This window comes from Falco cherrug, chromosome 3, assembly GCF_023634085.1.
Source record: "Falco cherrug isolate bFalChe1 chromosome 3, bFalChe1.pri, whole genome shotgun sequence".
NCBI lineage: Eukaryota > Metazoa > Chordata > Aves > Falconiformes > Falconidae > Falco > Falco cherrug.
In genome coordinates this window covers 14,890,585-14,903,671 of record NC_073699.1, presented here as the reverse complement: position 1 = coordinate 14,903,671, position 13,087 = coordinate 14,890,585, and the positions used below count along the sequence as shown (strand labels likewise).

Below are 13,087 nucleotides of genomic sequence, written 5' to 3'. Positions count from 1 at the left end.
CAGCATATTTCGATTTCACTGTGGAAACATAAGCACATGAACCTAGCTCCAGGCAGGCCTCAGGGCTGTGCTCTGATTCTAAGTGCAAAAAGAACTCCACCTTGTGCGAGAGAGTAAGACACAGAAGGAGCATCTCAGAGGGCCTCTCACCTGAAGGTTGGTGAGCTGCTGTTGCTGGTGGGCGATGGTTTGCTTCACCAGCACACTCTTGATACTCTGCTCCATCGCATACTTCTTTGCCTGGAAAGAAATACCAAATCTGTAGTCACAGGACAATACCACAGAGCAGGGAACGAAGTTTGATTTTACACCACAGGTCCCCAGAACCACACAACTGGCTGCCAGTGGAACTTCTCGGCGCTCCAGCCCTAAGCACTAAGGCACTGTACATTAGCCAGCGGCCAACAGCTTACTAACATCTTGGTCTGCGTCTCGGAGTCGTGAGCCCTGAAACACAGCATAATGCTTGAGCAAAGGATTGGATGGACTCAATCTGCAGCAGGCGCAATGTTAGGAAAGCAGCATGCACTAGACACTTAGCATTTTCCCCTCTTCCGCCCTCTGCCCCTTAGATCCCACCATAGCACCTTACCTGCTGGGATGAGGGCAGGACAGATAGCCTCCTTCAAGTCCTTTCCACTCAGAGAACATCTGGACAAAGAGTTTCTACAAAAGGGAAGGGCCTCCAAATCCCCACGTCCAGTCCCTTGACTGGGCACTCCCCCTCTCTTTTCTTATCACATCTGGCCTATTCTATTTTGGAAGGTCCACTGCTATTGCTCACTAAAATGCTCCAGCTCTCCTTTTCTGGTTCCTAGCCTGCAGACACAAGACTGACTTGTCTTTTTCTTTCAGTCTTCTACAAATTTGACAAAGCCTGGGCTTTACACCCAGTGGTGTTGACGTGGAGGCTCTTTGCCAAGGGAAGCCTAACACCCACATATGTGCCTATTCCCAGGGGACGGTACAAACACATTCAGCCAACCCCTCAGGCACCTGCTTTCCATGGCTGTACGTGTTTGGGAGGTGCCAGGGAACGGTAGGCTCTAAATCGTGGATTTGAGACGTGTGCTTCGGAAACCTGGAAACGGACAAGGGGATTTACATCTGTCAGCTATGGAGAAGCCAGAGGAAACGAGGCCGTTTCACACTGTGAGCCAAACAACACACACACAAGCAGCTTCAACATTATGGGAACATTCACACGAAGCCTACCTAGAACAATACTTTACTTGCCTCACCAGAGCACAGAAGACACCTAGCCCACAGTTCCCAGACTCCCTGGTTTTGTTTTGTTTCCCCTCTCTTCCCAACTCTGCTCTCCTCTCAGTAAGCCAGGCATCACTCACTCCCATGAGGAAAGTGGGCAAGAAGTCAGCAGTAACCTCCCCAACAGCTGTATAAAACAGGACCAACAACCAGAAATCAGAGCTGGACTGAAATTTTATCTAGATTAAAACAGGTTGGCTCAAATGGGTTGAAAATACTTGCTATGGGGTCTCTTTAAGATGGGAAAGAGCATAAGGGAAAAATAGAGATATTTCATGATGTGTTTTTGTGTGGATAGAATAGAAGACCAGCTGGAGCATATCAGAAACCTATTCCTTGTGGAGTACAGGCTGCTCCTCACAGAACTTTGTGGCAGTTGCATATTGTCTTAGAATTACAATGTGATCTTAAGATGTTATTTACTTATGATTTTGATTACTTTTTTTATTATTGAAAACATTCTCCCCACCCCAACAGGAAATTCCACATCATGCTCCTCAAAACGCATCTATAAACTCTAAACCAAAACAAATAATTCTTGAGTACAAATTTGGAAGTGTGAATCCACACACAGCATAGCCATCACCCCATACATATCCTTGGTAGGCGAGTTCCCTTTTAAAACATCAGTAAGAGATGCTCATTAAAAAAAAAAACCAAAACAAAACAAAAAAAAACAACAAGAAGTCAAAAAACCCCAAACAAACAAACAAACAAGAGTTCTAAGAAGCAAATTCACATCATGTTTACTCACTTTCTGGAGAGCTTCCTGCTGTTCTGGTGTGAGGGGAGGAAGCCCCAGCTTAGCTGCCGTGCTTTGTCCATTTTCCATCTTAATGGACTCTGTACCCTGAGAAAACAGAAAGTAATAATGAAAAAACTGTTCTTGCAAAAGTGACCAAGTTTTTCATTCCCAGAAACCCAAAGCACTTAATGCCAGAAAGTCATAGGGGCTAAAAAGTCTTCCCAAACCTACTAGTAATTCACAAAAACCTATTAGTATTCTAGCCACTCCCTATGGGAGAGCTATCCCATCAAGTGTACAAACTGATGAACACGTCGGATGCTTAAAGAGTTCCCCAACCACTAGATTTTCAGTTAAAAGAAAATTAAAATCCCCAGTCCTCACTCACATCATTTCCATCCTACCTCTCAACAGTTAAAACTCTGTCAAACATACCCATCTATTTTCTCCTTACATCTCTTCCTATACTGGTTTGTCACCCTTGGTTTCCCCAGTTCTCTTTTTAAAATCTTCTCTGAAATTTTTTCAAATCTCACATATTGTTCCAGTCACTCAGTAACAAAGCAGCATTATTCTCATACTTAGTACAAGATGCACCTACCTGCCCATGCAGATTCCCAAGCCCAACATCAGAATAGGTCTAGAAAAGCTTCTGGGCCACGGAACTGACTTTTTGTGACTTCAGATATACATGTAAGCTAACAGATGTTAGCTGTGTTGTTAGTTGTTTTTTAAACAGTCTAGTGACAACTCTACCTCATGCTCACATTTTACATCCAAGTTCATTCCTGTAAAAAAACTTGTCAATTATTCCTACCACATTAAGTAACAACAGGTTTATCTAAGGTATACTTATCAACCTGGTTTTGGTTAAAGTGATTCAGCAGCTTATGTCTTTCTGGTAAGCATCCACCAATTTGTATCCTCAGGGTATTACTCTTTGGCATCCCAGAAGTACCATCACGTAATTTCCAACCAAAGTAAGAGTTCATCATTACAAACCTATTAACAGATGTCTCAGTTCTCCAGTTACAGGGAAAAAAAAATGTAAGCACTCTGTAATAAGCACAGTATAGAAAAAAGGAACAGACTCATTCACATGGCAAAACAAAACCAGCTCTCCTGGCATAGGAACAAAGCTGTCACTTGGAAAAGATCTAATATCAAAGTAATTGGCATTTTAGCAGAAGGAACAATGAGTATTCCCACTCATTTGGTTCCCATTCATTCAGAGCAATCACTTGCTCATGGCACTCATGGTACTGGCTAACAAGTTAAGGCTTTTCCTATGAACATACATGTCTCTGAGAGACCACTGATCTCCTCCTCCAGAAAAAAAAGATCTTATGAATCTAATACCAAAATGCAAAACCGCAAAAAGCTGGTTTTTGGCTGCCTCCAAAGTCTCAGAGAGAAAAACATGTCTTTCAGAAGCAAAAGATGCTGCATCATGGCTGCACACAAATTGCATGTTTCATTGCATTTTCTTTATTCCACCATAAGGCAAAGGGGAACACCCACTGGTAAAGAGATGAGCTGATGATGATGATTTAGGTAAAAGTACACACACATTTCCAGGAGATCCATACACTGTACACCTTACAGCCCCAGAGAACACCAGCCCAGTTCCTGCACTGTGTTTACTGCACTACTACTCAATAGACAACAGACTGGTCACTCATTTCCTCCAGAATCACAAGTTCCCTGACAACCCAATTTTAACTTACAGTATTTTAGTATTTTTTCCACATATCAATAATGTAGACTGTTCTGTTTACGATGAGGAAAAATGCAAAATAGTTAAGATACTTTAATCACATGAATTCTATCCACAGTAAATGACAGATACCACCCAAGTATAAATGAAGCTCCAGCGCATTCACATGGCATTCTCAATTTAGAATAATAATAAAGATTTAAAAAATTACTATGGAAGTAACAGAAATTGCATGGTTCATGAAGCAGCAGAGGAGAAAAGCAGCAACATGTCAGAAGGCACCCTGGCCCAGGCCCAAGGTAACCACCCTCAAGTCCTCCCACTAAAATGGAGCGGAATGCAGAGCACAAGAGCCCCCGAATTCAATGCCTCCTAAATACCTGCTTTATCTATAGTATTTGCAAGCTCTAGCTGTAAGAACAGAAGCTTCAATGGGACAGCCCTTCAGCACTAAGAACATTAAGTACCTATGAGGAAGGCTGCAATCCCCAGCTGTATCTGCTGGGTCTGCTTTTGCTGCCTATAGACTGGATGCAGGACCGTGACATTACGTGGGGTTCTGCACAACAAGCCTCCCCAGCTGACACCCCTCCAAGCTGTTACAGAGGGACTCCACACCTACTTTCCCCTTGAGGCAGGGCTGCCATGAATCCATTCCTCCAGCTGATTCAGGAGAGGATTGATGCTAAATGCTGCTTAGTCAGCTCATTAACCAAATTTCTTACTTTACTCACTGGGGTGACATTCCTTTTAAGCAGATAAACCTTAATTAGTGCACGCAGGAAAAGGCTACTTTACACCCTGTCACAGTGCACACTATCTTTATTTTCCCCACCATACATGCATTATATGTTCTAACTTAATAAACAACATTTGCCATCACGTTGCCCAGTCATTCTTCATCTTGAGATCCTCTGTCCATTAATTTACCTAAGTGACAGTGACTACTGGACTAGAAGGTTCCTCCCATGAGGTAAACTGTGTTCATCTTCCCAAAAGAATCTTGTCCGTTTCTTGTGAGGATGCACAGCCAGACGGGTCTGATTCACACACTGCACCATGAGGGAACTCTATTTTCCTACCAAATCAGTGTAAGGGAAAAAAAAGGCAACAGCACAACGGTCCCACTGTTTGAACCATCCATCTCACAACCTCACCGCCTTCTTGGCTTAAAGCAGCCTTTGTTGTTTGTCTAAATTCTGCCTGTATCATCCATCAAAAGCAGAACTAATTTCTTCTCTCAATTCAATGTTCACCATCAACCACTTGAAATACCATAATGGACAAATATCTTAATCTGTTCAGTAGACACATAATAGACTGAATAGACATGTCTGTGAGCACTACTGGTTTCAGTATAAAAATCATCATGGGAAAAACCCAAGTTAATAGCTGAAAACAAGATTTTTAACATTCCCTTTACCAGCTGCTAGGTCTCTCCCAGAGTAGCCCACTTGCCTGTATTGGCAACTGCAACTTGCATGCTGCCTCCCACCAAATTACAATGGTTCCTTTGTTCTTTAGTCAGACTATTAAGAGCAAGAAGTGGAGCTCACCTACATTGAAAGTAAAGAAAGCCGCAGGATGAATTTGCTAATGTTCAGAGAGGTAAATCCTAGGTCATTCTTAACTCTATTTTATAGCAACAATTGAGACTTCTGTTTTTGTGCATTCAAGCCTCGAGTTCACCATTTGTGAGCATTTTCTAACATACAGCACATGCAAAATAAACTCTCGTAATGTAAAAACTTGTATTCTACAAGTATCCGAACAGAGTGTTCTAAAGATGGCAGTCACTTCACTAACTTCACTAGTCCCTTCAAATAAAGTTCATGGCTACACTGAACACATGAAGACCTAAGGGGAATAGAAGTGCAACACAAGAAAGCTGACATGAATAAGAACAGAGGTAGCTGGAACTGGTTCATGGCTGCAAACTGGGAGACTCAAACGCACACTTTTTTTTTAATCAGTAGATCAAAAGCTACCATTGTTTAGTCCACATGCAAACTGAAAACAAATATCAGGAAAGTGATATAGAATCATTTAGGTTGGAAAAGATCTTTAAGATCATCAAGCCCAACTGTTAACCCAGCACTGCCAAGTCCACCACTAAACTGTGTCCCTAACAGCCACATCTACACGTGTGTATATATATATATATGTGTGTGTAATGGTGACCTATTTGGTACAGGAAGGCTACATAACCTCCAAGATTCATTTTGATTGTGGAACATTTAAAACAGTTATTAAAAAACCCAAAACATTCTTGTTCTTAACCAACTGGCTAAAAAAAAAAAATTCAAATCCAGCTCTTCTGGCTCCCCTTCCCACTTGCTTACATCTTATGTATGTTACCATACAGTCAAGTTCAGTGACTTCAGTTTTCTGCAGACGATTAAAAAAGCCCACACCTTTTCCTATTGCTGTTTCCTTTTCCTCTCAGCTTTTAAAAACTGAATTATTCCAATTCAGAAACTATGAGATTTAGGAGAAGAAAAACAGAGTGGAAGGGCTATCAAATTTAACCACTCACAACAAAAAAGCCACTCCGTTGATCATAATCTGTTATGATTCTTAAAAATAAAGACCACTGTATATCTACATTTAATGTAATTTAGACATTTGAGCTCATTAAATGGTATAGTTTCCAAAAAAAGGTTGATAACATCCTATGTCCAGCATGGAGGACAAAATCAAAACTAAGGGTGAGGAAATGATGTAGAAGTGACAAAGAGCATCCCAGATGGCAGACCCAGGCACTGCTGGTTCCAAGCTCTTTCGCACCACACATCCCTCTGGAAAGAAACCACAGAGACACATCTTTGCTGATCCACAGTACAGCTGTAACAAAAATTTATCATCGTGTACCTTTCAACACTGAGAGTTTCTTCAAGGAAGACCACCCTCTGTTACTCCAGTCTATCTAAAGAGCAACAGATTATGTAAAATAATCCCAATCTCCATTGCCATTCAGAGACTATTGCTCTGCTCTTTCCTGGCACCTTAGGATAACACCACTACCGAGAAGAGGCTCAGCACAATTGGTCTGCTATGCAGTAACCTAACAGTACCTGTTGAAAAGCAGGCGCCACTTTATACCAAGGCTGGTGACCTTGAAAACTGCCTTATTTAAACACACTGTAACAGTTAGGAGGGAACAAGGAAAATGGGAGAGAAGCTGACAACAGAAGCAAGAGAACAGGAGCTTCTTTTAAAAGAGAAATAAATAGAAACTGTATACCTGTTGCTATGAGTATTGCTTCTGAACATTGCTTGGCCCTTTAAGGTGGTTTGAACTCCCAGAGTTCACGCACATTCATTGGAAATTTATTACATGCCTGAGAATTTCTCTGAAGTATAAACACACACAAGAGAAAGAAAAACACAGAATCTTGTTTATTTTAGGAACCACAACAAGCAAACAACCCAAAGATTAAGTAATACAGAGGTGGGAAAAGGACTGATGAAGTACCTGGCCAGGATACTCAGTCTAATCCTTGCTCTACCATCTGCATCAGCACTTGGGAACCTGTATTAATCTGAGTATTTTCATACTACAACACCCCACACCAGTACTGAAGCTGGAAGAAGAATCACCCAAATGCCTCGTCAAAGGCAATGTTTTTCCTTGCACAATAGGTTATTTTTCAGAAAAGGTCCTTCTTTAAGTATATATACCCATTTAAGTATTTTGCCCCTATTTACTCTCCAAGACTTCATGGATTCAGCTGTAAACTCTAACTTTGCAAGCCTTTCTGTGCACAATGACCTTTTACTATTTCTGAATTTCTTTAGCAGCTACTCTTTTCCACCTCCTATAGAATACTTTTTTTCCAAATGGGAACAGCAGTGCAAGTGAGTTATTTCTTCTGTTACTGCCAGCATGCACAGGTAATATACTGCTACAATATAGAGCATGGGGCACATCTGAGTTTTTTTTCCACCGTCCTACAAGATGTGATCTATAGAGAATGAGCAGGGATCAAAACCTTTCGAAACATGTCATTTTTCTAGCATTTCATGACCAAACCGTTTACATGACTGCGTATTTGGCCAGTAATATCTCTCCTGTTCAAATGCAAGGAGATTTTATGATAAATTGCACTAATGTTGTCCACTAGCATAACTTGGTTCTTACAAAGCACCAAATTTATGCAAATCCAACATCTGGAAACATAAGTCTTAAATACATGCACACTAGTAATCTGTGTAGCCTTGAAACAATTCCTCATGATACATTTTTGACGGCATTTGATAGAACTCCCCGCTGGGACAGCTCTGAGAAACAACAAAATCTTATAGATGTTACCTTTATATGCAGCATGCTCTGCATTATCATTTAGCTGTCATGGATAAATGATGCAGAAATCACCTGCACCTCAATTTTCAACTCTCAAAGAAAGAAAACTACAGTTCCTGTCAAGCTACAATACAGTGCTAAAATAAATCAATATGCACATGATCCTTTTTCTCCTTATTACAAACATGAAAATAAAAGACACAAGGAAACATATTCCTCCCAAAAGGGATCACCATTTTCCCTTACAATCATCTCACCTTCTTACTGACAAATCCTCCAGCTAACCGTTCTCCATTTAATGCAGCTATAGACAACACAGTAAGTGCAGTGACAGAGCCTGCATATAATTTCAATGGTCAACCACAAGCTCTCTCCACCATTTGCTCTCAGAAGATAGCCCCCTCTTGCTCTCATTTGACACTGTCAAGCTCCAAAAGGATTTCTGTCAATGCGAAACATGACTGAAACTCTTGAGATTCCCAACACAGCTTACACCATAGGTCAAAAAAGTTTACTGCCAATAAAAAGTTAAAGAAATCCAACGGAAGATCAATCATCCCACACCTTGGATGGTGTACTGAGTCTGGCTGAGCCCAGTGCTATGCTTGTACTGGGAGCTAGAAAGGTGGTGATAACACGCCAGGGGTTTGACTGCTTCTAAACAGTGCTCACGCAGCATCCAGGCTGGCTCTCCACCCAGTAGGCTCTGGGTAGGCAAGATCTTGGGAGGGGGACACAGCCAGGACAGCTGACCCAAAGTGACCAATGGGATATTCCATACCATATGACATCTCTCAGATATAAAAGTTAAGAGAAAGGAGGAGGAAGGAGGGACATTCATTATTTACGATGTTGATCTTCCAGAGCAACCTCTATAGGTACTGAAGCCCTGCTTCCCAAGAAATACTTTAACATCACCTGCTGATGGGAAGTAAAGAATAACATCTTCTGTCTTCCTTCACTTCCACACATATGACTTTTGCTATTGGCTCATTAAACCATCTTTTCCTTGACCCACAAAAGTTTTTTTTCCATCATATTTTCTCTCCCTCTGTTCTGCTGAGGAGGGGAGTGATAGAGCAGCTTGGTGATCACCTCGCATCCAGCCAAGGTCAACCCACCACAGATGCAATGTAGCATTTATTCAAGGCCAGGCTGGATACAGCTTTGAGCAACCTGGTCCAGTGGAAGATGTCCCTGCCCACAGCAAGGGAGCTGGAACTAGATGCTCTTTAAGACCCTTTCCAACACAAACCGTTCTGTGAATCTATGATGGACTAACCCCTGCAACGGTCCAGGCCAAGGAGTAGCTCTGTTAAGAAGGAACCAGGGGTGCCGGTGGTCAGAAGACTAAATGCAAGCCAACCTGCCTTCCTGCCAGACTGCACTAACAGCAGCACCCTGGGATGCAACAACAGGGACAGAGCCCACAGAGACAGCACTGATCAGCACTCTGCTCAGCACCCACTGATCAACCACAGCAAGTCCAGCAAAGGGCCAGCAAGACTGTGGAGGGGCTGAAGCACTTGCCCTGTAAGGAGAGGCTGAGGGAACTGGATTGTTTAAATAATGCTCTGGATTGCCACAGTACCTTTGATACCATATGCAAAAAGCCTATTAAGCAGCATCCAATAACCATTTCCACAATTAATCCTTTTAGCACCCTTTACAAGGTTGTCATCCTAAGTTAGAAGTCTCACAGACAGGTGGTCCAGAAGCCCCCAAGAGGTGAGGGCAAGGAGGACTGAACATGCAAAGCAAGAACCTACTTGGGCAGACAGGCTACAGGCTGCAGCTCCTCCAAGCCCAAAACACCAAGCTGGGCCAGCAGCCCTTCATCTGTACACTATTTCCCCCCAAAATTACTTCTCAGCTCTGTTTAAAAATTAACTTTCCTGATAAGGAATATTCACAGCAATTCCACCTTAGCCTTGTTAAAACAAAACCACATTAAGTACACAGATTGCTTCTCCTCCAGAACTGCACAAAACAGCTAAGTGAACTTAATTCTGGTTGACAAAGCTTGCTACTGCTGAAGTCACCAACAGAGAACATGCACCCCTCTCCTACAGGAAAGGACAAATTATCTAACTGAGCTGTGATCTTAAGAATACAAAAAGACAGACAGGCAAGTAATTGCACAAGTATATTCTGTGATGGCAAAAAAGGCTAATGATAGTATTTCTGCACAATCAGAAACACTGTAATGCTTTTATCCTTACAAAAGGAACTGGTGAGACAAATAGAGACGTACTGCATCCATTTTCGGGGTGTATATATATTTCAAAGAATGTTAAAACTGAGTCTGGAAAGAGCATAGGAAAAGCACAGAAGTGGTGCAAAAAAGTTCACAAGACCAAGAAATCAGGTAAATACCAAAACAAGAAGCACTGCATATCATTCTGAAGTACCATCACTGAGGGTGAAGAGGCTACCGTGCACTAAAGGAGCATTTACAATGGATGTGTACCAAGACCAGTGCCTCGAGTTGTGACATACACCACCACTTTCACAGTACTGGTATCAAAAGGGGTGGCAACAAATGTCTAAGTATTTAGGTTTCATTAGCAAGATATTAACGATTTAATCCATTATAACAGGTGTTATAACATTTCTAACAATGAAAGGTACCAATCAGGTTACTGAGAAATTTCATCATAATTGCATTAATAATTAACGTATACTTCTGTAAGAATTTTTTATTGTTGCCCATTCTGTCACCACAAGCAGCGCACAAATGGTCCACTGCATGTTACACATGTATCTTGCTTACGGCAGTAGCACAGACACTGTAAACTATTTCAAACATGCAGAAGAGATGTGTTTTAAGAATTACCTCGGATCAAAAGAAAAGTATACGCAGCTTGAAGTAACTTGTACTGGTCCTCATAAGCTTCATGGGGAACTTAATTACTATTCCAGGCTAAGAAAATTTATCCCGTAAATAACACAGCTGAATCTCAAATGCAGATACACAACTACTTTGTGTAACACACAACTTTACAGTTAAAATTAAGAATGGCTAGTTTAACTTCTACAGTTAAAAGTATCTGAGGACCACCTGTTGCTACTAACATCTTCGTTGGAGGTGCCTGCTGCTGCTAACGACCTTCCTGCTGAACAGTGCACATGTGCATTGTTGATGTTCTTCAAAAAAACCTCCAAATTCACACGCAATTAGTAAACTGCAAATACGTTAATCTGCAAAGTGTTAAGTACTGGAAATACCTGTGCAGGACTGCCCTGCAGTGATTCTGATCACCCTCAATACAGTGGACTCACTACAGAAAACAATCCTGCAGATATTTCAATAAATCGCTGATGTTGCTTGCAGACTATGTGTTCCTTATACCACAGGCAGCAGCAAGAGCAATCTAACAATGCAAAGGTGAAACAACTTCAGTAATGTCAGGAGAAGGAAAAAAGCAAAGCTTTACCCCAGTCAAACCTTTTCCCACACACCCTCTATCTTTTCTCAAAGCTTCCCTCAGCAACTACATTAAATGCCTCGTAGGTTTGTCCTAGAAGTATAATACCATTGTTACCGACTCCCACAGTTACTGATGAGAACCAGATAAAACGTTTGTTGGGAAGATAAAGTCTGCATCAAGGGCAGCGTATGGTGGTCATTTCCTTAAGCACATCCTTCCCAGGCTCCCAGGCACAGGAGGGTACTTCCTTGGCTCTGTGAATTAACCCACATACTTCCACTGACAACTGAGCAGTCCTGAGTGAGTGGCTGTAAATGCAAAAAAGCACCCCACAAAAAAAAAAGAAAAAGACCCCTTGGAATTACTGAGCATGCTACTTGGGTTCTTGGCCCTAGCTTTGTATGGCCTGGCACCTTCCACAACCACACATGGCTGATGATTACTTGGATGCTGTGGAAACAAGATACCAACAGGAAGCAGCACATCCCGCAGCTTTTGCATGAGGTTGCTAGTATCATGAAGTAGCTCAGCAACGTGCTTCTCTTCCATCCTTCTTCTAAGCCTTGTATCAGATGCATCTGAAGTTGTCCAGGTTTTAAAGAGCATCTGGGAGAGGGGCGGGAGGTACTGAGCACTGCACATCTTCATCTTAAATGCACATATGCTGCTTGTGCTGACTGACCAGGCACACATGCAGACCACATGAAGAGAGGAAAAAAACCTGTTACAGCTCTGACAGAAGGAAGAGAGCTTGCCATATGGGAAATCTGCCTGTATTGCAAGCTGAGGGGCACGGCCTATGGCAACAGTATGACAGTAAGCACACGTTGAAAAAAATATGCGTATACATAACAGTATGAAGTTTAATTCTATCATTTCAAAATGAGAAAGAGAGATGTTTTTTCTCAGTGGCAGGAGGAGAAGAAAAAAACAGGCTAGGTAAAGAAGTGATGATTCCCATTATATATCCTCACCAAACTGCATGGCTTTCATACAAGATGCATTCAATAAATGTTTACTGATGGCCTCAAAGTAAGGTAGATTTATGGCATCTGATAAGCACACAGTACACTTGAAGTGTCAAACATTTCTGAGCTTTTGAGTTACAATTCATAAGACCCAACTCAGTCTCCTTACAAGATACACTGTTCCTGACAAAAGCCGTCTGCTTTCCATTTTAATTATTCTTCCTATTTAACACTTTCCAGTACAACAGCAGAGCTGTGCTGCAAACCTACTTTCAGAAAGTTAGCTGAAAGCAAAATCTAAGTCTACCAAATTCCGTAACCGAGATCCTCTTAACTGAGGTTACTCTGTCCTTAATTCTCAAGCTTTTCTAGCCAGCCTTCAGGATTTAAATTGTCACAGAACAAAGTAAATGTTGCAGCTGTTCTAACAAGACTGCAGAAGCACTGGACTCTCTTTAGGCAAATTTCCTGGTCGCATCATAGAGCAGCCAATTTTCTTTCCCGCATGGAAAGTGGATTTAAAACAGAGCGCGGCACTCCTGTTGAACCTGAAAAGCAGCCAGGGATCATGCAAAAGGTGCTTGTGGGGAGACCTGAATTGGGTCTTCACTTCAAGAACCATTAACACTAAGACCACGTGTCATTTCTTCAAGC

At 41.8% G+C, this 13,087-nt stretch overlaps 1 protein-coding gene across 4 annotated transcripts in view; it reads right to left on the bottom strand.

Moving 5' to 3' along the window:
• Nucleotides 1-13,087, bottom strand: part of PUF60 (poly(U) binding splicing factor 60) — a 31,100-nt gene that overhangs the window by 14,837 nt on the left and 3,176 nt on the right. For 3 of the 4 annotated variants that reach the window (XM_005443365.4, XM_014283337.3, XM_014283336.3), the window contains exons 2-3: nt 2,024-2,119; nt 151-240 (exon numbers count right to left, since the gene is read on the bottom strand). In XM_005443365.4, coding sequence (XP_005443422.2) covers nt 151-240; nt 2,024-2,119 — 186 coding nt within the window. Of the gene's footprint in view, nt 1-150; nt 241-996; nt 1,082-1,236; nt 1,397-2,023; nt 2,126-13,087 lie in introns of those variants that run through there. The other variant, XM_055706359.1, reaches the window with a different exon arrangement.